Genomic DNA, 25,530 nt, shown 5'->3' on the forward strand with positions numbered 1-25,530 from the left:
TGCAAAAAATAAAACAGAGGTGATTAAATACAGCTAGAAGAAAGCTTATTTGCGTGAAAAGAATAATAAAAATTTCATTTGGGTGCAGTGTATGTAGTATGACTAATTGTCATTGAAAGTGCGAGAGCATTGAAAGCTGAAAATTGGTCTGGGGGTGAAAGTGCCCGGTATTGAGGTGGTTAAAGGGATACAACATGGAGAGCTGTACATATATTGTAGTGGTGTATTTCAGTTCAATACAGGAAGTTTGAGCTCACTGGATTTCTGGCAGATCAACATATATGTTTGCATTTTTAAAAGGATAAGGAGAAACATGCAAGAACTTGATCGGTGTATGGCATGTGTCTTGTGTAGTTACTCACTTTCTCTGATTGTCAGTCAGGGTGATGCCTTGAGAGGAGACTTTAAAGTGAACGACAGCTGCGTTGGGTTGGGGGTCGGCGGACAGGGTCTCTGCAATGGTCTTGGCGATGGCCTGGGGGCCCGTCAGTGACTCCATATCGATCGAGTTGACAAACAAGACGTTGCAGGCTGGGAAGGGAGAAAATGACGGTAAACGGTGAGAACATACGGCATACGGCCATGGCTTATACCAGTCACTGGAAAATACATTTTTTTCTTAACTGGGAAACCACCAGTGTCGCCGTGCCCATCCAAATCCAATGAGGGACTTAAAGACCCAAAAAATAGATTGATAGGTGTCCCACTGAGCACAAGCAACTATTCTTGGATAATAATCTACTCTAGAACAATGATCTCCAAACTGTGGCCCTTTTCTTGCCTTTATCTGACCCTTGGGTCTTTCCTCCAACTGACACCAACAATGGGACATAATTCCTCCCACATCTGCCAATGATGGGCACTATTCCTCCTATTAACACCAATGATGAGGCACTATTCTTCCCACTGACACCAACAATGGGGCATAATTCCTCCCACAGATGCCAATAATGGGGAACTATTCCTCCCACTGACACCAATGATGGGGCACTATTCCTCCCACGGACACCAATGATGGGGCACTATTTCCCCCCCCACTGACACCAATGAGGGGGCACTATTCCCCCCCACTGACACCAATGAGGGGGCACTAGTCCTCCCACTGATGGGGCACTATTCCTCCCACTGACACCAAAGATGGGGCACTATCCCTCCCTCTAAACCAAAGATGGGGCACTATCCCTCCCACTGACACCAAGGATGGGGCACTATTTCTCCCACTGACACCCTTGATGGGGCACTATTTCTCCCACTGACACCAAAGATAGGGCACAATTCCCCCCACTGACACCTATGATAGGACACTATTCCTCCCACTGATGGGGCACTATCCCTTCCACTGACACCAAGGATGGGGCACTATCCCTTCCACTGGCACCAAGGATGGGGCACTATTGGAGGAATAGTGCCCCATCCTTGGTGTCAGTGGAAGGGATAGTGCCCCATCCTTGGTGTCAGTGGAGGCACTGACACCAAGGATGGGGCACTATTCCTCCCATTGACACTAAGGATGGGGCACTATTCCTCACACTGACACCAAAGATAGGGCACTATTCCTCCCACCGACACCACTGATGGGGCACTATTCCTCCCACCGACACCAATAATGGGGCACTATTCCTCCCACTGACACCAAAGATGGGGCATTATCCCTTCTTGTGACACCAACGATGGGGCATCGTTTACTCCCACTGGCCACAGCCCGGCCCCCTGAAGTCTAAAGGGTTATGGTTTTCCTACAATGTTATGGTGCCAACCATGTTCAAACAGCAAAGAACACATTTTATTACAAGAAATTCCCCGATTCTGTTTAAAAAAAAAAAGTCTAAATATGGTCGTAACTGGAAGTCAAATTCTGCAAATGCCTCAACTCAGAACAATCATTTTCAGCTTTGTTTCCCCAATTATCTTGTAATATTTGCACCAACAAAAAGTCTTTAGCATTTAACCCCCCCCCCCCCCCCCCCCCCACGCTTCTTTCAGAAAACATTTTGATCTGTATTAATGACTCAATTAAGATTGTGTATAAAGTTATTCAACGATGACTTGGCACTGCGTATTTCTATCAAGATAAAACCAGTTCACCTACCTGCCCCTTGTTTCAGTAAGTCCGAGGTTGTGTTGGTCGGGGTAGCAGTTTCTCTGGTCTCATCAGAGGGATCTGACAGGACAAGATAAGGAGGAATTTATTACACCTTAAAGTGATCCTAAAAAGGTAAAATTTTGAAAAAAAAAAAAAAAAAACCAACGTGTTCCACTTCCCTGCTCTGTGTAATGTTTTTGCACTGAGCAGCCCCGATCCTCCTCTTCCTTGGTTCCCTGACGGCAATCCTGGCTCCTCCTCCCTGTTGAGTGACCCCAGAGCAAGCCGCTTGCCCTAGGGGGCACTCATTCGTGCTCACTCCTGAAACGGCTCTCTGTGTCCATAAGACAGAGAGCGCGGCTCAGTCCCGCCCCCCGCTCCCTCCTACTGGCTGTGATTGACAACAGGAGCCATTAGACATTGTTTTCGTTTGATTCTTTTTTTTTTTTTGCTTTTTTCAGAAATGCAAAAATTTGGATTTCCGAATTTAGAATTTTCGGATTTCCAAATTTCCGAATTTTCGGAATTCTAAAATTTGAAATACTGCAAAAAAGAAAAAAATAAATCTGTAAAATTTGCAATAATAACGAATTCAAATTTGGCTGTTTGTGAACAGAAGGAATACAAATTTATCTGAAGTTACGAATTGTCCGAAATAATAAATGCCGCATCTAAAAAATTAAATGAAACAAATGACTAATAAAAAATAATAAAAAGGTTTTTATTAATATTATTGTTATTTATTAGTATTAGATTGTTATGTTCCATTCGTTTAGATAATTCTTAACGTTGGATGAATTCGTACTTGTTATGTTCACTAAATTTGAAAGGAAATTCCGATACCTATAATTTAATATTTATTATTAGTTATTATTTCATATTTTCGGGTTTTCGAATTTTCAGATTTTCATTCTCATTCTTGGATTTTCAAATTTCCAAATTTTTTAATTTTTACATTTGTTCAATTTCGAATATTTGGATTTTCAAACTCAAAATGTTCCAATTTCTGAAATTTTCCAACTTCTGAAATTTCGAATTTTCTGAAATTCCGAAATTTCAAATTTTCGTAATTTCGGAAATTCGAATTTTGGGAAATTCGAATTTTGGGAAAATTCAGAAATTCAAAATTCAGAAATTCATATAATCAAATTTAGAAAATCTGAAATTTGTAAATTCGTAAATTCGAAATTTTGCAAATTCGTAAATCGAAAATTTGTATCTGGCAGCCCTGGCTAGATTATTTCCCATCAACACCACTGTCTAGGTGCTTCCTAGAACTGTAATCTAGTACAGGGTGTTAATATTTTTCATTGTGAGCCCCCCCTTTCTTCCACCCCCCCTTTTATTTTTTTTTATTTTTTATTTTTTGCTTTACTTTTTCTCTCCTCTTATTCTCTGCCTTGGAACTGGCACTTTGCCCACAAGCTAGAGTGGTCCCATAGACGACAATGTGTTTTTTAGTTCTCTGGTCCCCAGCTGAAGGCCTCTCCCCCCCCCCTTTTTAGGACATGAAACGCATCGGGCTCTGCCTATGTAAACAAGGCAGATCGCCGTTCTGACAGGGGAGGACACAGAGATCTTTTGTTCCTGCTAAGTAGCAACAGAGATCTCTGTGTTCACCCAGTCAGTCTACCCCCACACAGTTCGAAAGCACCCCCTAGGGACACATTTAAACCTTTGATCGCCCCTGGTGTTAATCCCTTCCCTGCCAGTGTCAATAGTACAGTGACAGTGCATATTATTTTTAGCACTGATCACTGTATTAGTGTCACTGGTTAGGTGTCCAATTTGTCTGCCGCAGTGTCGCAGTCCCGCTGATCTCCGCCATTGTTAGTAAATAAAATAATAATAAAAATGCCATAAAAATATACTATAGTTTGTAGACTTTTGCGCACACCAATCAACATACGCTTATTGGGATTTTTTACGAAAAATATGTAGCAGAATATATATTGGCCTAAATTGATGAAGATATTCGATTTTTTATTTTTTTTTCTATTGGATGTGTTTTATAGCATAAGGTAAAAAATATTGTTTTTGCAGACTCAATGTCCGCCGGGTGTCCGCGATCGTGTCATGGAGCAGAAGAACGGGGAGATGCCTATATAAACAAAGCATTTCTCCATTCTGCCCAGTGACATGACAGATATCACTGCTCCTCGTCATCAAGAGCAGTGATCGCTGTCATGTCAGTGGTAGCCCCCCCCCCCCAACACAGTTAGAATCATTCCCTAGGACACACTTAACCCCTTCATCGCCCCCTAGTGTTCAACTCCTTCCCTGACAGTGTCATTGACACAGTAATCAGTGCATTTTTATAGCACTGATCACTGTATAAATGACAATGGTCCCAAAATAGTGTCAAAATTGTCTGATGTGTCCGCCATAATGTCGCAGTCACGATAAAAATCGCAGATCGTCGCCATTACTAATAAAAAAAAAAATGTATAATAAAAATGCCATAAATCTATCCCCTATTTTATAGACGCTAGAGCTTTTGCGCAAACCAATCAAACGCTTATTGTGATTTTTATTTTACCAAAGATATGTAGAAGAATACATATCGGCCTAAACTGAGCAAAAATTTGTTTTTTTTTATATATTTTTGGGAAATATTTATTATAGCAAAAAGTTAAAAAATTGCTTTTTTTTTTCCAAATTGTCGCTCTTTTTTTTGTTTATAGCACACAAAAAAATAAAAAAAACGCAGAGGCGATCGAATACCACCAAAGAGCTTTCTGCTCTATTTGTGGGGAAAAAAAAAGGACGTCAATTTTGTTTGGGTGCAGCATCGCACGACCGCGCAATTGTCAGTTAAAGCGACGCAGTGCCGAATCACCAAAAAAATGCTCTGGTCAGGAAGGGGGGTGGGGGGGGGGGTAAAATCTTCCAGGGCTGAAGTGGTTAAAAAAAAAACAAAAAAAAAAAAAACATACTTCTCTTTTGAGGTATAATACTAGCAGAGAGAATCTCCTTTTGAATTAGTTTCTGTTATTGTATATTCCTATCGCACTGTATAAAGTGCCCACTGCCCTTAATTCTTCTCAATAAAAATTCAAGTAAAAGAAATAAATGGGTAGCCCTAAAACTCGGCATTGCAGGGGGGGGGGGTGCACAAGAAAACGTGTACGCGCTCAAGCGCACCTCCTGCTGTGAACGAAACCCTAAAAGCTGATTGGTAGTTGCAAAGAATCGCGCTTACCTCTGCTGGGTATGACCAACTTGCAGGGCAGCGCCAGGGGTGTGATCGAGTGCTGATACACCAGTGCCGAGAGGCAACCTGCAGAAAAAGAGAACACAAATCCAGTATAGATAATTTTTAACCTGTTTCTCTTAAGTCCCGCCCCCCCCCCTTTTTTTTTTTATTAATTTATTTATTTATTTATTTTTTACTTTTATCCAAAATAAAAATTTTCTGTAATGGATATGTCCTGCTAATAGTAGTAAAAAAAAATAATCTATTTTTAAGTTTGGGCTTACCAAAATAAGGTTCATTTGGGCACCCCTTTAATTTCACTCCTCGGGGGCTGGTCTCTATGAGGAAGTGCCTCACCAGCTCATTGGTGGAATCTCCTAAGAGGGCAGAGAAGGGATTTATTATAATTTGCACCGTTCTGTCGGTTTTATCCTAAAACTGCCTCCTTTCCATGGTAATTACCTTTCTTGCTCTGCTGGCCTGTATTGGGAGGCGGCGTGGCGACCTTCATGGCGAGTCCATAGGCTCCTCTGAACGAGTGGCTGTCTCGAATTATGAAGGCACCTGGATCTTTGTCCTTTAATAAAGCAATCGCTGGATTGAAAAAAAAAAATAAAAAAAAAAAATACTTTATTTTCAGAATTTTAACCACTTAAATTTGTTGTTTACAAGTTAAAAACTTCTTGTTTACAAGTTAAAAACTTGTTGTTTACAAGTTAACATTTTTTTTTTTTTGCTAGAAAATTACTTAGAACCCCCAAACATTATACTTTTTTTTTTTTTCTAACATTTTGTTTATAACACCCTAGAGCAGTGATGGCGATACTTGCCCCCCCCCCCCCCCCAGATGTTTTGGAACTACATTTCCCATGATGCTCATCTTCACTGCAGTGTGATTGAGCATGAGAAAGAAATGTAGTTGCAAAACATCTGGTGTGCCGAGGTTCCCCATCACTGCCCTCAGGGCCGTCTTTAATATTGATTGGACCCTGGGCAAAATTTTTCTTGGGGCCCCCTCCCCATGCAGTTTCGCTCTCCACCTGCTCTGAGACATACAATAAATAGCAGCTAGACTCAAAATCTGTTTGCTGAATCGGATCAGGCAGCTATTGCGATTGGTTGCCAGAGGTTACAGTGCATCATTACCACTTCACTGACTGGTTGCTAGAGGTTACAGCACACATTACGGCTCACTGACTAGTTGCTAAAGGTTACAGCACATGATTTCTGCTTGTTGATTGGCTGCTAGAAATTACTGTGGATATGACCTCAGGGGGGCAAGATATACATATTAATGCCGCCGGCCACCGCTATTCACATATGAATGCCAGTAATTTACATGTAAACACAGGGTCTGCAGGTGAGTCATCTGTACACAACAAAAGGGCAGAGCATGGCAGCATTAGTAGCAGCACTTCACACTGAGATATTGGGACACAGCACAGGACTAAAACCTCAAGGAACAAGAGAATTTAAACCAGGATAGTTGGCAAGTATGAGGCAGCTGCTTTGGGCCCCACAACAATGACAGGGCCCAGGGAAGCTGCCCCTTTTGCCCTGCCTTAAAAACGGCCCTGACTGCCCTAGAGAATAAAATGGGGGTCGTTGCAATACTTTGTCACACCGTATTTGCACAGCGGTCTTTCAAGCGCACTTTTTTTTGGGGGGGGGAGGAAAATACACTTTTTTTTAATAAAAAAAATAAGACAGCAGTAAAGTTAGCCCAATATTTTTTTATACATTGTGAAATATAATGTTACGCCGAGTAAATTGATACCCGCATCCGCTGGACCGGCTGAGCGCGCGGGAGCCCCACACCTGCTGCGCAAAATCACATACAGGTACATGATTTCGCACAGGAGGGCCGCCCTGCCGCAGTATATATGCGTGGGGTGATCCTTAAGGGGTTAATATATCCAGGCAAAGAAAAGAAAATTTGCCACTAAAAAATTCTGAAGTTTGATCAGCATTGGCTATCAGAGATCAGCTGGGAAAATGCATAACTAAAGGGATGTCGGGATTTGTTTTTTTTTTCTACAATTTATCAATACATGTTTTCAGCCTTGATGCATTGTGTTTTAGTACAGGATTCCTTCCAGGCAATGCCATGTCTCTATCTTTAGACAAGCATTAGACACGGCCAACAAATGCATTCTTTATTAGAGAAGTTCTTTCTTTTCTCATATGTAACATTTTCATTATTTTTCACAAAGCTTTGTAGATAATTTAGGATAAAACTTTTTTTCATTGATATAAAACCTCCTCGTGTACACATAATAATAAAAAAGTAAAAGTTCTGGGTACGAAAACTCACCCTGGTCTCGGGAGATTTCAGGCTTGTACCAATACTTGGAAGTGTCCTGTACAAACTTGACATTCGCTCGGGTTTCAGGGCTGCTGTCTGGAAAAACAGAAACCCACATGAATATTCCTCGGTGGCTTTCAGATGAATGACCATGAACTAGACTCTTAGCCTTTCCTTTATCTGGCCTTTGGGGCACCACTTCTCCCACTGACACCAACGATGGGGCACCATTCCTCCTTTTGACACCATCGTTGGGGCACTATTCCTCCCACTGGCACCAATGATGGGGCACCATTCCTCCTTCTGACACCATCATTGGGGCACTATTCCTCCCACTGGCACCAATGATGGGGCACTATCCCCCCCCCCCACTGACACCAATGATGGGGCACCATTCCTCCTTCTGACACCATTGTTGGGGCACTATTCCTCCCACTGGCACCAATGATGGGGCACTATCCCCCCCCACTGACACCAATGATGGGGTACCATTCCTCCTTCTGACACCATTGTTGGGGCACTATTCCTCCCACTGACACCAATGATGGGGCACAATCCCCCCCCCACTGACACCAATGATGGGGCACCATTCCTCCTTCTGACACCATTGTTGGGGCACTATTCCTCCCACTGACACCAATGATGGGGCACTATTCCTCCCACTGACACCGATGATGGGGCATCATTCCTCCTTCTGACACCATTGTTGGGGAAGTATTCCTCCCATTGACACCAACAATGGAACACGATTCCTCCCACTGGCACCAATGATGGGGCACCATTCCTCCTTCTGACACCATTGTTGGGGCGTCATTCCTCCCACTGATACCAATGTTGGGGCACTATTCCTCCCACTGGCACCAATGATGGGGCACTATTCCTCCCACTGGCACCAATGATGGGGCAACATTCCTCCTTCTGACACCATTGTTAAGGAACTATTCCTCCCATTGGCACCAACCATGGAACACGATTCCTCCCACTGGCACCAATGATGGGGCACCATTCCTCCTTCTGACACCATTGTTGGGGAACTATTCCTCCCATTGACACCAACAATGGAACATGATTCCTCCCACTGGCACCAATGATGGGGCACCATTCCTCCTTCTGACACCATTTTTGGGGCACCATTCCTCCCACTGATACCAATGTTGGGGCACTATTCCTCCCACTGGCACCAATGACGGGGCACCATTCCTCCTCCTGACACCATTGTTGGGGCACTATTCCTCCCACTGACACCAATGATGGGGCACTATTCCTCCCACTGACACCAATTATGGGGCACTATTCCTCCCACTGACACCAATGATGGGGCATCATTCCTCCTTCTGACACCATTGTTGGGGCACTATTCCTCCCACTGACACCAACAATGGAACATGATTCCTCCCACTGACACCAATGATGGGGCACTATTCCTCCCACTGACACCAATGATGGGGCACTATTCCTCCCACTGACACCAATGATGGGGCACTATTCCTCCCATTGATACCAATGATGGGGCACCATGCCTCCCACTAAAACCACTGAGCCTTGGGCATTATTGTATATTCAACCGACTTTGAGGCATTTTCTACCCTCCCCATCCACAATCTGGCCCCCACGGAAGCCTAAAGTACAGTAAACTAGCTCTTTGTTTAAAAAGTTTGGAGGCCCCTGAACTAGACAATAAACTAGCAGATGAAAGTTTAAAACGAAATATACAAAGTATCGTTTTATCAAAAGAATAGGGGATGCTGGAACCAGATTCTGGCCAGGGTAGTGAGCCAATCAACAGAAAGAGACTTTGAATTTGCTGGGAATAAAAATTGGGCTATGCCCAAAACAAAACGTTTAATAAAAAAGAAAACAACAAATATTAAATAAATAAAACAAATATTCAAATAAAGGGAAATAAGAGAACTGGATGGACCACCACCATTTTTTTTTTTTTTGGTTACTTTTTCTATCAATCATTCAATTACCATGGTAAAAATATTCTTCACGCATTTCTAGCGGTGAAGGGGCTTTAACCTAGTTTTATTTTTCCTTTTTTGCCCCATTGACATAGAGAAACACATTTGTATGCTGATTATTGTCAAACCTCAATGATCCCCATCAACTAAGCTCATTCTGTGATCACTGGTGTTGGTAACAACCCATTTAGATTACCGTGAAGGTATGCAGTTATACACTATATTACCAAAAGTACTGGGACACCTGCCTTTACACGCACATAAACTTTAATGGCATCCCAGTCTTAGTCCGTAGGGTTCAATATTGAGTTGGCTCCACCCTTTGCAGCTATAACAGCTTCAACTCTTCTGGGAAGGATGTCCACAAGGTTTAGGAGTGTGTCTATGGGAATGTTTGACCATTCTTCCAGAAGCGCATTTTGTGAGGTCAGGCACTGATGTGGATGAGAAGGCCTGGCTCGCGGTCTCCACTCTAATTCAACCCAAAGGTGTTCTATCGGGTTGTGGTCAGGACTCAAGTTCCTCCACCCCAAACTCGCTCATCCATGTCTTTATGGACTTTGCTTTGTGCACTGGTCCGAATCATTTGGTGGAGGGGTGATTATGGTGTGGGTGTTGTTTTTTAGGGGTTGGGCTTGGCTTCTTAGTTCCAGTGAAGGGAACACTTAAGGCATCAGCACACCAAGACATTGTGGACAATTTCATGTTCCCAACTTTGTTGGAACAGTTTGGGGATGACCCCTTCCTGTTCCAACATGACTGCGCATCATGGACATGGATAAGAGAGTTTGGGGTGGAGGAACTTGACCTCAACCCGATAGAACACCTTTGGGATGAATTAAACTGTGAGCCAGGCCATCTTGTCCATATCAGTGCCTGACCTCACAAATGCCCTTCTGGAAGAATGGTCAAACATTCCCATATAGACACTCCTAAACCTTGTGGACGGCCTTCCCAGAAGAGTTGAAGCTGTTATAGCTGCAAAGGGCGGAGCCAACTCAATATTGAACCCTACGGACTAAGACCGGGATGCCATTGAAGTTCAAGTTTGTGTAAAGGCAGGTGTCCCAATACTTTTGGTAATATAGTGTTCATCTTCATGCACGCATTACCATGGACCCTTCTGTACATGCTGGACCCCCACAGTACAGGGGATTTTTTTGTTGTTGTTGACTGGAGTAGACCCCATTGGCACATAATATGAATACATTATTATAGATCAGGATACAAGATGTGCTTCCTGCTTATTGGAGCAACCCTCTCGTACCTGGCATGGAGAATTTGGAGAAGTCCGGCAACGTGTGGGTGAATGCCATTGTGTTGCCATTGCTAGGGCTGGACATGCCACTGGACATGGGTGAAGGAGCTTTTCCGTTGAGGGTGGAGTAGTTCGGCAAACTGTTGGACCTGTCGCCAGAGGACATTCTCCGTTTTTCAGGCAGTGAGGGCTGAGGAACGGGGCTTCCCTGGCGGTAAAGGGTGGAGTCCGGGGAAGAGGAGGAAGGGCTGCTCATGCCTTGGTAGTATGCAGGCGACACTGGGAAACTTGGGGTGGATGGAGCCTGGTATCCAGAAGCGCTGCTCTGCCTAGACAATGTAGGACGCCGCTCTTCAGGGGTGGAGAACCCATGAATGATATGTCGCTCCAAGCTGGGGCTTCCTGGAGTAACCGGGGCACTTCCTGTCATTACAGCCTGGTGACGGACAAGGCTTGGGCTGCCCGGTGGCACAGTTCCCACACTGTGTGCCATAAAGGGATGCCTGCTCAAGCTCGGGCTTGGGGGAGCATTAGACATGGTTGGGGTGACGACTCTTCTGCCGAATCCAGGGCTCGGAGGAGTGTTCGTGCCCACTGTTCTGTGAAGCGCCTGGGGGCTTCCATGTAAAACCTGGCTGGCAAGTACGCCAACCGGAGGTCCAGAGAAACCGTCTGTCTGTGTGATGGCGTTATTTGGGCTGAACTGATATCCGTCATATGAGCTGACAGGTTTGCCCACGTGGAGCGCCATGTTGGGTGTGGGCGACGCGTTCTGATAACTGCTTTGTGGTGATGCCTGAGACAAGCTGGTGGACCTGAAACTGGAATCCGCAGACGGCTGGGTGGGAGTTGGCAGACGGACGCTGCTCTCTGCTGATGGACAGCTTCTGACAGACACCCTGCAAGAGACAAATAGTAAAAAGTAACTAAAGCGTGTTTGCCAATGGGTGCCCATTTTTTAAATGTTGAACCCCAGACAAAAAAAAAAAAAAAAAAAAGTATAACAATTTTGCAGTACAAAATTTGCAAAACAATAACAAAAAAACAAGAATGTGTGAAGGATATTTGAAATGCACGTTTAATTAAAATGATCTGCAAAATTATTTTATGAATTGGCTTTTGTTTCTTGAAAATGCCGTCACTATGCTTTGGGAATGGATGGAATGCATATAACTGAGAAGCCATGTTGGAACGAATGGCACTGATTGGAAGCACTAATAGGCAGCACTGACTGGCACTGATAGGCAGTACTGATAGGTGGCATTGGTTGGCACCGATAGGCAGCACTGATTGGCAGCACAGATGGTCACTGATTGGCACTGATTAATGGCATTGGTTGGCATTGATAGGCAGCACAGATGGGCACTGATAGGTTGCAATGATAGCCAGCACTGATGGGCACTGATAGGCAGCACTGACTGGCACTGATAGGTGGCACTGATTGGAAGCACTAATAGGCAGCACTGATAGGTGGCATTGGTTGGTACTGATAGGCAGCACTGATTGGCAGCACAGATTGGCACTGATAGGCGGCACTGATAGATGGCATTGGTTGGCACTGATAGGCAGCACTGATTGGCACTAATAGGTGGCACTGATTGGAAGTAGTGATGGGCACTGATAGGTAGCATTGGTTGGCACTGATTGACAGCAATGATATGTGGCACTGATTGTCACTGACAGGTGGCACTGTTTTTCACTGATAGGTGGCATTGGTTGGCACTGACAGGTGGCACTCATGGGCACTGATTGTCACTGACAGGTGGCACTGATCTAGGAGAGGGGGAGTTTCACATTGAGCTGTCAGCGAGGCACATAAGAGCCGCTCAGTGCTTGAAACTGTCATGTAATGTCACTGCTTGCAGAGACAAGCTGTCAAAACTCTGCACTGATGTCGGGGGTGGGCGGGACCGAACAGCTGGCCTATTAAACACAAGCCAAGGAGATAGGGGCTAGGTGGGCCGCTCTGTGTATGTGGCTCCGTCCCCTTTCTTGAGCAGCCCAATCGTTGGCTGGTGTTTGATAGCTGATAGAAAGGGGGCGGAGCCACATGCAAGGAGTGGCCCGCCCAGCCCCTATGCTGTTGGCTTGTGTTTGATAGGCTAGCTGTTTGGTCCCGCCCACCCCCGATATCAGTGCAGAGTTTTGACAACTTGTCTCTGCAAGCAGTGAGATTACATGACAGTTTCAAGCATTAAGCGGCTCTTACATGCCTTGCTGACTGCTCAGTGTGAAACTGTCTCACAGGCAGCACTCTATACAGTCTCTTGCAGAATTTTACAGCAGATCTCGGGACACACATGCACACGCCTATGATTCTATTCTGTTTTGTTCTTTTTTTATTCTATTATTTTCTCTTCTGTTGTATTGTATGTTATTCTATTCTATTCAACAGCCTAAGTAGGAATCCTCTTATTTAACTTGTATACCTTATTGTATTTATTGCAATATGTTTCTATTTCAAATTCAAATACATTTTCTAAATTGAATTTGTTTCACTGTTTTTATTTTCAAGTTTGTTACATTCTTGTCCATTCTATTCATTTATTTCCTGTTCTTTTCTATTATTTTATTTTCTATTCTATTATTTTCTATGTCATTCTTTTCTATTCCTCTATTTTCTATTCTATTCAGCAGCCTAAGTAGGAATCATCTTATTTCACGTTTCTACGTCACTGTATTTATTGCAATCTGTTTCCATTTCAAACTCAAATTACTTTTCTAATTCAAATTTAATTCGTTTTCAACTTTGTTTCCATTTTCAAATTCCAATTCAGATATGCTATTCTTTTATTTTCTGTTCTTTTAAATTTTTTTATTTTCTGTTGTATTTTGTTTTATTCTAGTCTATACAGCAGCCTAAGTAGGAATCATCTTATTTCACTACGTTGTTGTATTTTTTGCAATGTGTTTCCATTTCGAACTCAAATTACTTTTCTAATTCAAATTTGAATTAGTTTTCAACTTTGTTTCCGTTTTCAAATTCCAATTCAGATATGCTATTCTATTCTTTTAATTTTCTGTTCTTTTCTATTGTATTATTTTATTTTCTGTTGTATATTGTTTTATTCTAGCCTATTCAGCAGCCTAAGCAGGAATCATCTTATTTCACTTTTTTTACATTATTGTATTTTTAGCGATTAGGTTTCCATTTCAAACTCGAATTACTTTTCTAATTCAAATTCGAATTTTTATTTCAACTTCGTTTTTATTTTCAAATTCGATTTCAGATAATTCGTTTCATTCTAATTTATTTCGGTTTCTTTGAAATTCGTTACAATTGCGTTTTGGAAAATTCGGAACAACAACAATTTAATCCGAATTCCCGAAGGAAATGCTATTTGGACATTATAAATCTGATGGAGATTTCCCCTTCAGACATTCGACGTTTGCTCCGGCCTTACCCATCCATGCTGTGTATGGGGCTGCTTGTAGAAATGGGGCTGTGGGAGGCAAAGGTGTTGGGGTATCCTCCGTTCCTCAGGGCGTCCACGGTATATGCTTGTGGTTGGGTGGGGGACGGAGGAGCGCCGATGCCAGCTGCGCGAGCAACAGACTCAACATAGCTTCGGGGCTCTGCTAAAAAAAAAAAAAAAAAAAAGGGTAAAGGTTAGACCATTAGGATCATCAATTGTAAGGAACAGAGAGAGTAGATTGAGTAAGTAGTAGTAATACTAGCTCCTTATTATTATTATTATTATTACTAATAATAGTAATGATGGTAAACTGCAGAAAATGGGAACATCTAAGGCAGGCAACAGGCAAACATGCAACACCAACATGGCTGCTGTTATGGTCGGATATATCTGGATTATCTGCCCAAATTAAAGAAGTTACATGGACCTCGTTTATGCCACACACATCACTAAAGGTTACTCTCTGATGAAAAGAGCATTGAGTCAAAAACAGGTCAATCCACACAATTAAGGAGACATTTTTATGGCATCGTAACCTATCAAAAGTGAACACGCTGGTTGTGATTGATGCTACAGTCCTTTGGGAGTTTAGTCTGCTTGCCTTCCCTATTTCCCCGTTCCCTCCTCCTCATTAGCATGCGAATACATTTAAAAATAATCAGTTGTATATATATATATATTTATATACATTAGGCCTCGTTCATGCTTGGGCATTTTAATCTGTGCCCCACGCAGGGATGTGTTTGTCTGCATAGGTGTTGCGTGCGTCCCCGTGCCAGCAGTCTCATGGGGAGGCCGGTTGTAAAGATCGACTTCTGTACAGCCTGTTGAGTTTTTTTTCATGAACGATCAGTGCCGCCGGATATTGCCAGAAACACTGATTATTGTATTCTGACGGCAGGGGAAATTTTCCTGCTGTCAGAATACAGTACCTCAGCGGGAGTGATTCCCCCATCTCGAATGTGTGGATGGGGGAATAGAATAATTATTTTTCGCTGCTAAAGAGGTGACGTGTGGCTCGGCGTTGAGCAAGTAGAACATCCCTGCTGCAGTAATCTTACCTTTGTCCTCCATGCCTGCCTCCAGTCTTCTGTGTCTTCTATGCCTTCTCAATTACCAGTGTTCACTGTGCTACCCTTGTGCTTCTGTGTCTCCAAGCGTGCCCTGTGCGCCCCTGTGTCTCCAAGTGTGCCCTGTCTGCCCCTGTGTCTCCAAGTGTGCCATGTCCGCCCCTGTGTCTTCAAGTGTGCCCCGTGCGCCCCTGTGTCTCCAAGTGCTCTGTGTGCCCCTGTGTCTCCAAGTGCGCCCTGTGCGCCCCTGTGTCTCCAAGTGCGCCCTGTGCGCCCCTGTGTCTCCAAGTGTGCCCCGTGCGCCCCTGTGTCTCCAAGTGTGCTCTGTGTGCCCCTGTGTCTCCAAGTGCGCCCTGTGCGCCCCTGTGTCTCCAAGTGCGTCCTGTGCTCCCCTGTGTCTCCAAGTGCGCCCCTGTGTCTCCAAGTGCGCCCTGTGCGCCCCTGTGTCTCCAAGTGTGCCCCGTGCGCCCCTGTGTCTCCAAGTGTGCCCTGTGCGCCCCTGTGTCTCCAAGTGTGCCCTGTGCGCCCGTGTCTCCAAGTGTGCTCTGTGCGCCCGTGTCTCCAAGTGCACCCTGTGTGCCCGTGTCTTCAAGTGTGCCCTGTGCGCCCCTGTGTCTTCAAGTGTGCCCTGTGCGCCCCTGTGTCTTCAAGTGTGCCCTGTGCGCCCCTGTGTCTTCAAGTGTGCCCTGTGCGCCCCTGTGTCTTCAAGTGTGCCCTGTGCGCCCCTGTGTCTTCAAGTGCGCCCGTGTCTTCAAGTGTGCCCTGTGTGCCTCTATGTCTTCAAGTGTGCCCTGTGTGCCCCAGTATCTCCACTTGTGGCCTGTGTCTCTACTGCACCCTATATGCCCCTGTGTCTCTAGTGCACCCTCTGTCTAGCCTTGTGCCTCACTGTCCCTGTGTCAAGAGCACATCTGTGTTTCTAGCGTGCCCTTTGTTCCCCTGTGTCTGTTGTGCAACCAGTGTGCCCCTATGTTTCCAAGTGCCCCCTGTGTACCCATGTCTTCAAGTGTGCCCTGTGTGCCTCTGTGTCTCCAAGTGTGTTCTGTGCAACCCTTTGTCTCCAAGTGTGCCCTGTGCACCCCTGTGTATCTAAAAGTGCACCCTGTGTGCCCCTGTGTCTTCAAGTGTGCCCTGTGAGCCTCTGTGTCTCCAAGGGTGCCCTGTTCACCCCTGTGTATCCAATGCACCCTGTGCGCCCCTGTGTCTGCAAGTGTGCCCCTGTATCTCCACTTGTGCCCTGTGTCTCTACTGCACCCTATGTGCCCTTGTGTCTCTAGTGCACCCTCTGTGTACCCTTGTGCCTCATCGTCCCTGTGTCATGAGCGCATCTGTGTTTCTAGCGTGCTCTGTGTTCCCCTGTGTCTCTGGTGACCCTATCTTTCCAAGTGCACCCAGTGTGCCCGTGTGTGTACAAAGTGTGCCCTTTGCACCTCTGTTTCTCCAAGTGTGCCCAGTGCTCCCATGTCGGCAAGTGTGCACTGTGTCTCTACTGCACCCTATGTGCCTCTGCATCTCTAATCCACCCTCTGCCCCCTGGTGTCTCTAGTGTGCCCTGAGCACCTGTGCCAGCAAATGCAACCAGCAATTGCCCCCATGTGTTTCCAAGTGTGCCCTTTGTGTACCTGTGTCTCTAAATGTACCCTGTGTGTCCCTGTGTCTCCAAACACACTCTGTGTCCCCAAATGTACACTATGAGTCCCTGTATCTCCAAGTGCCTAGTGTGTCTCTGTGTCTCTAGTGTGCCCCACATCTCCAGTGTGTCCTGTGTCTTCAAGTGCACCCCTGTGCTTCCAAGTGTATCTTGTGTGCACAAGAATCTCCAGTGCACTTTCATGTCTCCCTGTGTACCTACATGACAACTGTGTCTCTTTATAGCCTCCAGTATGCTCCAACAATCCCTTAGACTGTACGACTCAGTGGATACGAACCTTTCTGGGAAGATGTACTAATTGTCCTGATGACCATTGTCAAGGTGACGGAAAGTTATGGGAATCCAATGCTATCACCGGAACAGAAATAGAGGAGAAATCTTCCAACATAGACATCTGTTCCTGTGACAACTGAAGATTCCAATTCATTTTATAAAGTGGTCCTTTCACTTCCTGCGGTATCTCTAGGACAGAAAGAGAAGGGAAACATCCCAAGCAATGGAAAAACCTACCAGTGGTTTAGAACCCTTCCGTAATCCATCCAAAACGAAAAGATTTGGCTATACATACAGTTTAAAAAAAAAAAAAAGTAATGTGCAGAGACAATCATCTTGCAATGTTGCGACTACATCTTTGTATTTTTAGACATATTAAATAATGTATTTGATAATTGCCCGTATTTAAAGCTCGCCATTGCAGTGTTGAGTTTGTCACCGTCTGCCGTGACATTTCCCAAAGAATGAACAACAGATTAATTGATTTCCACCTCTCTCACAAGTACTTTCTCACAGGGACAAAAGACGAGACGAGGAATCCGCAGAGTGTGCCATGAATAGTTAATTCTCCTTTTATACACAAGTTCGTTCTATTCATGCTTCAATGGGTCTCTCTTTCTCTGTGCCCTACTTTCATCCCTGTGCCCTTTACACCCTTTCTTCCTCCATCTCCCAACACTGGCTGGTGGCACCAAGCTCTTCACAGATCATCATATAGTAATTCTACATATTTCTATAATACAATTTCTAAAAAATAGATGGCTGACATTATAAACCGTTCAGGAATCTGTCAGAACACTTAAAGCCTGATTAGTCAGGATGAAAAGGTAAAATGCACAGCTGGCCTATGGCTAAATTTGAGGAAACCTGACCATCACACCTCCTATATGTCCAAACTGATGTAGCCATGCCACCAGTAGTTTGAGTTCATGAGTTTCTAGTGAAGGGTACTGCTATTCCTACAGCATGCAAATACATTTTAGGCAATTGTGCTTTTCCAACCTTGTGCTAACAGTTTGGGGAAGACCCTGTCCTGTTCCAGCAAGACTGTGGTCCTCTGTACACAGCCAGCTCCCTAAAGACACAGTTTGATGAGTTTGGTGTATCTATCACAGAGCCCTGACCTTAACCCCACTGAACACCTATGAGATGAATTGGAAGGAGCCAGGTCTTCTCAATCAACGTCTCCAAAAATACATAGTTTGTGAAGGCCACTTGAATTCCTCCACCAAAAATTCATCAAAATATGTCTTTGAGAAGACCTGACTCCTTCCAATTCATGTCAAATGTGTTCAGTAGGGTTGAGGTGAGGGCTTGGGTGAAGGCCCCTTGAATTCCTCCACCCAAACTCAAAGCCCTTACCTCAACCTATCGAACACATTTGGGATGAACTGGAAGAAACCAGGTCTTCTCAACCGACATCTCCAAAAAAAGGCATATTTTGATGAGTTTGGGTGGAGCAACTCACATAGCCTTCAAAGCCCTGACCTCAACCCTACTGACCCCCTTTGAGATGAACTGGAGTGCCGATTGTGAGCCAGGTCTTCTCACCCAACATCAGTAACTGACATCACTAATGCAGTTTTGGCTGAAGAGGCACATATTCCCACATACTACAAAATCTGGTGGAAAGCCTTCCCAGAAGGGTGGAATGAAGACCACTGGAATGAGGAGGAAGGAAATTATGTAATCTAGTGGGCTGTATTCCAAGAGATGAGGGAATTAATTAAATAACAAACTACAGGTACAATTGCTTTTTACTGCCAGTGTCTCCAAAAATACATAGTTTGTGAAGGCCACTTGAATTCCTCCACCAAAAATTCATCAAAATACGTCTTTGAGAAGACCTGGCTCCTTCCAATTCATCTCAAATGTGTTCAGTAGAGTTTAGGTGAGGGCTTTGTGAAGGCCACTTGAATTCCTCCACCCAAACTCAAAGCCCTGACCTCAACCTAACGAACACATTTGGGATGAATTGGAAGAAACCAGGTCTTCTCAACCGACATCTCCAAAAAATACATATTTTGATAAGTTTGGGTGGAAGAATTCACATAGCCTTCAAAGTCCTGACCTCAACCCTACTGACCTCCTTTGAGATGAACTGGAGCTCCAATTGTGAGCCAGGTCTTCTCACCCAACATCAGTAACTGACGTCACTAATGCACTTTTGGCTGAAGAGGCACAAATTCCCACACACTACAAAATCTGGTGGAAAGCCTTCCCAGAAGGGTGGAATGAAAACCACTGCAATGGGGAGGAAGAAAACGATGTAACCTAGTGGGCTGCATTCCAGGGGATGGGGGAATTAAATAACTTAAACTACAGGTACAATTGTCTTTTACTGCTAGTGATATACTGTATGTGTCATTTTTAATTGTACCCATAGATTTAATTTGAACGTTCAGTAAAGTGGAACTAATTGATACATTCTATGACTATGAAAGTAAAGAGTGTTCATTGTCTTACAGTTTGTTTTCTTTCTAAAGCAGTCACAAGAAATAAAAAAAGTCTGTCCTGTGCCAACAGCCATTGCCAAGACAAGGAGTGGGCAGGATGGATGACTGCCCTGGGCACTGTATTATCATGTGAGGTGGGAGGGCACCATGAGGAGATTTTGGGGGGGGGGGGGGGATTTGTGTTTAGTAGGGGAATTTGGGGGTGGCAGGGGGTAAAAATTGTTCTAAGAGGAGAAACGGGGGGAGGGGGTGCTATGAGTGGGGATTTAGGGGGGTCTATGTTGGGTGGGAGGATGAGAGAAGAGGATATGTGCTAGGAGGAGGGACTGGGAGTGTTTGTGCTAGAAGAGGTGATATGGTGGAGAGGTAGTTGTTCTAGGAGGGATATTTTTAGGGGGGCATTTGTGCTAAGAGGGGAGATTGAGGGGATTTGTGCTGGGAGAAGGGGATTTGGAGTGGGGGAGAGGATGTGTACTTGGAGGGAACATTTAGGGGGAGAGGATTTGTGCTAGGAGCATTTGTGCTGGTGGGATTTGGGGGATGGGGGGGCAAATATTTGTACTGGGAGGGTGGATTTCATCAGGGGGTTGATTTGTACAGGGAGGGAGGGGCGTTTATGCTTAGGGGGTAATCATGCAGTTTAGTGCTAAGTTTTGAGCACTTGAGTTTTTTTTTGCACTCCCAGCACAGAGAGAGACATTGAACCCTGCGGACTAAGCCCTTGTACACACGGTTGGACATTCTGCCAACCAAATCCGTTGGATTTTGTCCGACGGATTTTGTCCGAAACTGTTGCATACACACGGTTGGACAAAGTTGTCGGAAAATCCGATCATTCAGAACGTGATGACGTTATTTCGTTACGACGGGACTACGTTCAGGCTAGTAGCTTTGGTGTAGGAATTTGATCTGAGCATGCGTGGCACTTTGTCCGATCGGAATTCTCTACACATGATCGGAGTATGTCCGATCGGACCAGTTTGTCGGAAAATATTTCCAACAAGTTGGAAAATTGGGTCCTACGGATATTCCAACGGAAACAGTCCGATGCATACCACACACAGTCGGATTATCCGACAAAACGGTCCGATAGGACACATTCCGTCGGAATCTCCGACCGTGTGTACAAGGGCTAAGACTGGGATGCCATTCAATTTCATGTGTGTGTAAAGGCAGGCGTCCCAATATATTTGGTAATATAGTGTATATTCTTAAAGCTCAACTGAACTTTCAGTTGAAATTAGGTTAATCCCTTGTCACTGACCTCAAATATTTGGCCCCATGGAAAAAAAAAAAAGCCCAGTTTAGTGGGGTTGCATGTTTGTGTGAGGTCAGCGACAAGGGGTTAACCTAATTTCAACTGAAAGTTCAGTTGAGCTTTAAGAATATATAATACCAAATATATTGGGACGCCTGCCTTTACACGCACATAAAATTTAATAGCATCCCCGTCTTAGTCTGTAGGGTTCAATATTGAGTTGGCCCACCGTTTGCAGCTATAACAGCGTCAATCTTTAGGAGTGTGTCTATGGGAACATTTGACCATTCTTCCAGAAGCGTATTTGTCAGGTCAGGCACTGACGTTGGACAAGCAGGCCTGGCTCGCAGTCACAGCATTAATTTATCCCAAAGGTGTTCTATAGGGTTGAGGTCAGGATTCTGTGCAGGCCAGTCAAGTTCCTCCACCCCAAATGCTCTCATCCATGTTTTTATAGACCGTACCTTGTGAACTGATCCGAATAATTTGGTGGAGGGGAGATTGTGGTGGGGGGTTGTTTTTCGGGGGTTGATTTTGGCCCCTTAGTTCCAGTAAAGGGAACGCTTAAGGTGTCAGCATACCAAGATATTTTGGACAATATCATGCTCCCACCTTTGTGGGAACAGTTTGGAGATGGCCCCTTCCTGTTTTAACATGACTGCGCACCAGTGTACAAAGCAAGGTCCATAGAGACATGGATGAGTGAGTTTAGGGTGGAGGAACTTGACTGGCCTGTACCTCAACCTGATCGAACTCTTTTGGAGACTGAGAGCCAGGCCTTCTCGTCCATCAGTGCCTGACCTCACAAATGCCCTTCTGGAAGAATGGTCAAACATTCCCATAGACACACTCCTAAACCTTGTGGACGGCCTTCCCAGAAGAGTTGAAGCTGTTATAGCTGCAAAGGGTGGGCCAACTCAATATTGAACCCTACGGACTAAGACTGGGATGCCTCCTTTTCTTGTAGAAAGTTAAACATTCTGACGTAGTCCAGTCTTTCTGGCACTTGTGACACCATCTCCTAATCAGCTGATGTATTTGCCTACAAACACAATGGCGGAAATTTCAAAGTTCATGTGTGTGTAAAGGCGTCCTAATAATTTTGGAAATTTAGTGTAAGTTCTGTCTTCTTGTATGCAAGGTAGATCACAAAATCCTTAAAAAAAAAAAAAAAAAAATCTACACAATTAAAAATCAGTCTGTTGTCATGTACACTTTAGCCTGAGATGGCCTCCTAACAACTTTTCCCATTTTTCCTTTTTAGTTCTACTTTGTTAAGCATTCTAAGTCTAGAAATTGTAAGGCTAACCCCACCACATTCATTCACTAATCTATATATCCTACAAGACGGGTGAGAATGAACGGCCCAGTCCCTTTTGTTTCGCCCCTCTGTGTGGGATCGTGGGAGTTGAGGGCCTCCTTTTCTTGTAGAAAGTTAAACATTCTGACGTAGCCCAGTCTTGCTGGCACTCGTGACACCATCCCCTAATCAGCTGATGTATTTGCCTACAAACACAATGGGGGGGAAATTCACAGGCAGGACTCAGCCACCACAAAAGGGCCGTGTCAGCTGGGTGACGTAGCGGGCACGTCTGTCTCTTGTGTGGTGCAGCTGTCACCGAGGTCAAACATTCAAGTTGGATTGAAGTGCCAGAAAAGGGTCAGGTTCAAGTAGACGATGTCAAATGGGAAACTTGGCAGTCTATGGTGGATTGTACAAAGCATGGCACCTGTGTGGTCCCCGAGTCACGCGTTGGCGTGTTCGCAGGAACTCCTAAGATCTGTTTTCACCTAAACTGACCCCATAAAACAAACTCCGTTCAACTTCAGGAAAGCTACAACCCTTGCTGAACAAACACCACCACAATACTGAGCAAATATACCATTTTGGTGTCTACTTTCCATGGAAACCATAATGAACATTTATTATTTGCCCCCTTTGGGTATGTTAAATAAACCAACCGTTTTGATATACTGATTCAATAAGTGCAAAAAATACTCGTTGACCCTACCAGAAATTCAGAGCTGTCCGGTTTCTGTACAAACTTTCCATGCTATTCTGGACTACAGAATGATTAGTGTCTAGGTCAGCCTTGCTCAACCTTTTCAACACAGAGGAACCCTTGAAATAACTTTTCGATCTCGGGGGAACCCCTACTAAAAATTACTTTATCTTCAACTCATGATACATTAGTGTGATGGTCAGTGGGAAGAATGCTCTTTACACCTGTGGTCATTGGGAAGAATTGCTCCCTTACAGAAAGCTAAAAAGATCAATGGTGTCAGAGGCAACTTATCTGAGAGGCAGAAATTGCCAATTGCTCAAAGAACCCCTAGCAACCTCTGGAGGAACCCCAAGGTTCCATGGAACCCTGGTTGAGAAACCCTGGTCTAACCTTTTTCAACCAGGGTCAACCAGGGTTCCTTCAGACATTGCTAGGTCTTCTTTGAGAAATTAGCGAGTTTTACCTCTCGGATAAGAAACTACCGACATCAATGATCTTTTTAGCTATCTGTAAGGGGGGATTATGCTCATTGACCACAAACGTAAAGAGCCTTCATTACACTATCATGCTAATGTAATTGAAACTGTTGATATAGTAATCATCAGCAGTGGTTCATCGAGACCAGAAACTTTTTGTTTAAGGGTTCCTCCATGTTAAAAAGGTTGAGAAAGGCTGGCCTATGTTTTAAATATGTGGAATAAAAGGGTTTTTCGTATTTTACCAAATGACAAATGGGCAGAGCTGACACCTCTCAGTCCACAAACATTTTACGTGTTGTCAGCCGACAACAGGACTTAGGAGCTGAGTGCATTTCTGGCAGATCAACCGGTATTTTCTTGTACCCCCTATGGATCAGAATTCACTCCCATGGACCTGTATTTTATGTATGGATTCAAATTTTCTAAATCGCGTACCTGTCTTACACCCCCCCCCCCCCTCCACACTGGTATTTTACTCCATGGAAAAGTATTTTACCCTTACGGGTTACTATTCTACCCCATTGATTGATATTTTACTCCGAGGATTGGTTTTCTACCGCACAGGTCAGTATTTTACCCCATGGACACCTATTCTACCTCCTATATTGGTATTCTACCCCCTGGATTGGTAATTAACTCAGCGATCAGTATTTTACCCAATGGATTTGAACTCTACCCCATGGATCTTGGTATATTACCTATGGGTTGCTGTTTTACCCTTATGGATCGGTAAAATACAGACCCCCACAGGTCGGTATTTTACTCCATGGATTAGTGTCCTACCCCCAGTATTGAAATTTTACCCCACAAGTCATTATTTTACCCCATGGATCAATATTTTACCCCATAGATTGGTATTGTACCTCCTGCATTGATATTCTAACCCATGGATCGGTATTCGACCCCCCTGGATCAATATTTTACCACACATGTCAGTATTTTACCTCATTGATTGGTATTCTACCTCCTGGATTGATATTTTATCCCACAGGTTGGTATTTTACCCCATGGATGGTTATTCTACTTCCTGGATCAATATTTATCCTCAGGTCAGTATTATACCCCATGGATAAGTATTCAACCTCCTATATTGCTATTTTACCCTCTGAATTGGTAAATACCCACTGATCAGTATTTTACCCAATGGATTGGAGTTCAACCCCATGGATCTGTCTTTTACCCTAAGGAATAAAATGTTACCCATGGATTTGAGTTTTACCCTTATGGGTCAGTAAAATAAAGACTCCACAGTTCGGTATTTTGACCATGGATCAGCATTCTATCTACTAGATATTTTACCCCACAGGTCAGTATTGTACCCCATGGATCAGTAATTTACCACCTGTATTGATATTTTACCCCATGGGTCAGTATTCTACTCCCTGGTTCAATAATTGCCCCACAGGTCGGTACTTTACCGAATGGATTGATATTCTACCTCCTGGATTGTTATTTTACCCCATGAATCAGTAGTTTACTCCTCGATCAATATTTTACCCCACAGGGTGGTATTTTCCCTTATGCATTGATATGCCACCTCCTGGATTGATATTTTTTCCCCACAGGTAGGCATTTTACCCCATGGATCGGTATTGTACCTCCCTTATTGATATTTTACCCCATGGATCGGTATTCTACTCCCTGGTTCGATATTTTACCCCACAGGTCGTCACTTTATCAAATGGATTGGTATTCTACTTCCTGGATTGATATTTTACCCCATGAACTAGTACTTTACTCCCTTGATCGATATTTTACCCCACAGGTTGACATTTTACCCCAATGGATCTGTATTGTACCTCCTGGATTGATATTTACCCAATGGATCAGTATTTTACTCCCTCCATCGATATTTTACACCGCAGGTTTGTATTTTACCTTATGGGTTGGTATTCAACCTCCTTGATTTGTATGTTACCCCACAGGTTGGTATTTTACCCCATGGATCGGTATTATACCTCCTGGATTGATATTTTACCCCACAGGTAGGTATTTAACCCTATGGATCGGTATTGTGCCTCCTGGATTGATATTTTACCCCATGGATCGATATTGTACCTCCTGGATTGATATTTTACCCCATGGATCGATATTGTACCTGCTGGATTGATATTT

At 44.1% G+C, this 25,530-nt stretch overlaps 1 protein-coding gene across 1 annotated transcript in view; it reads right to left on the reverse strand.

Annotated features, from left to right (window-relative positions):
- Window positions 1-25,530, reverse strand: part of TNS1 (tensin 1) — a gene marked incomplete in the record, with an annotated part of 696,726 nt that overhangs the window by 19,106 nt on the left and 652,090 nt on the right. The window contains 8 exon segments of the mRNA XM_077449641.1: window positions 363-531; window positions 2,090-2,161; window positions 5,286-5,363; window positions 5,564-5,656; window positions 5,742-5,873; window positions 7,594-7,680; window positions 10,816-11,705; window positions 14,211-14,385. Coding sequence (XP_077305767.1) covers window positions 363-531; window positions 2,090-2,161; window positions 5,286-5,363; window positions 5,564-5,656; window positions 5,742-5,873; window positions 7,594-7,680; window positions 10,816-11,705; window positions 14,211-14,385 — 1,696 coding nt within the window.

The sequence above is a fragment of the Lithobates pipiens genome, unplaced genomic scaffold (assembly GCF_037356315.1).
Source record: "Lithobates pipiens isolate NorthernLeopardFrog02 unplaced genomic scaffold, aLitPip1_a1.2 Scaffold_22, whole genome shotgun sequence".
In the NCBI taxonomy this organism is placed as follows: Eukaryota; Metazoa; Chordata; class Amphibia; order Anura; family Ranidae; genus Lithobates; species Lithobates pipiens.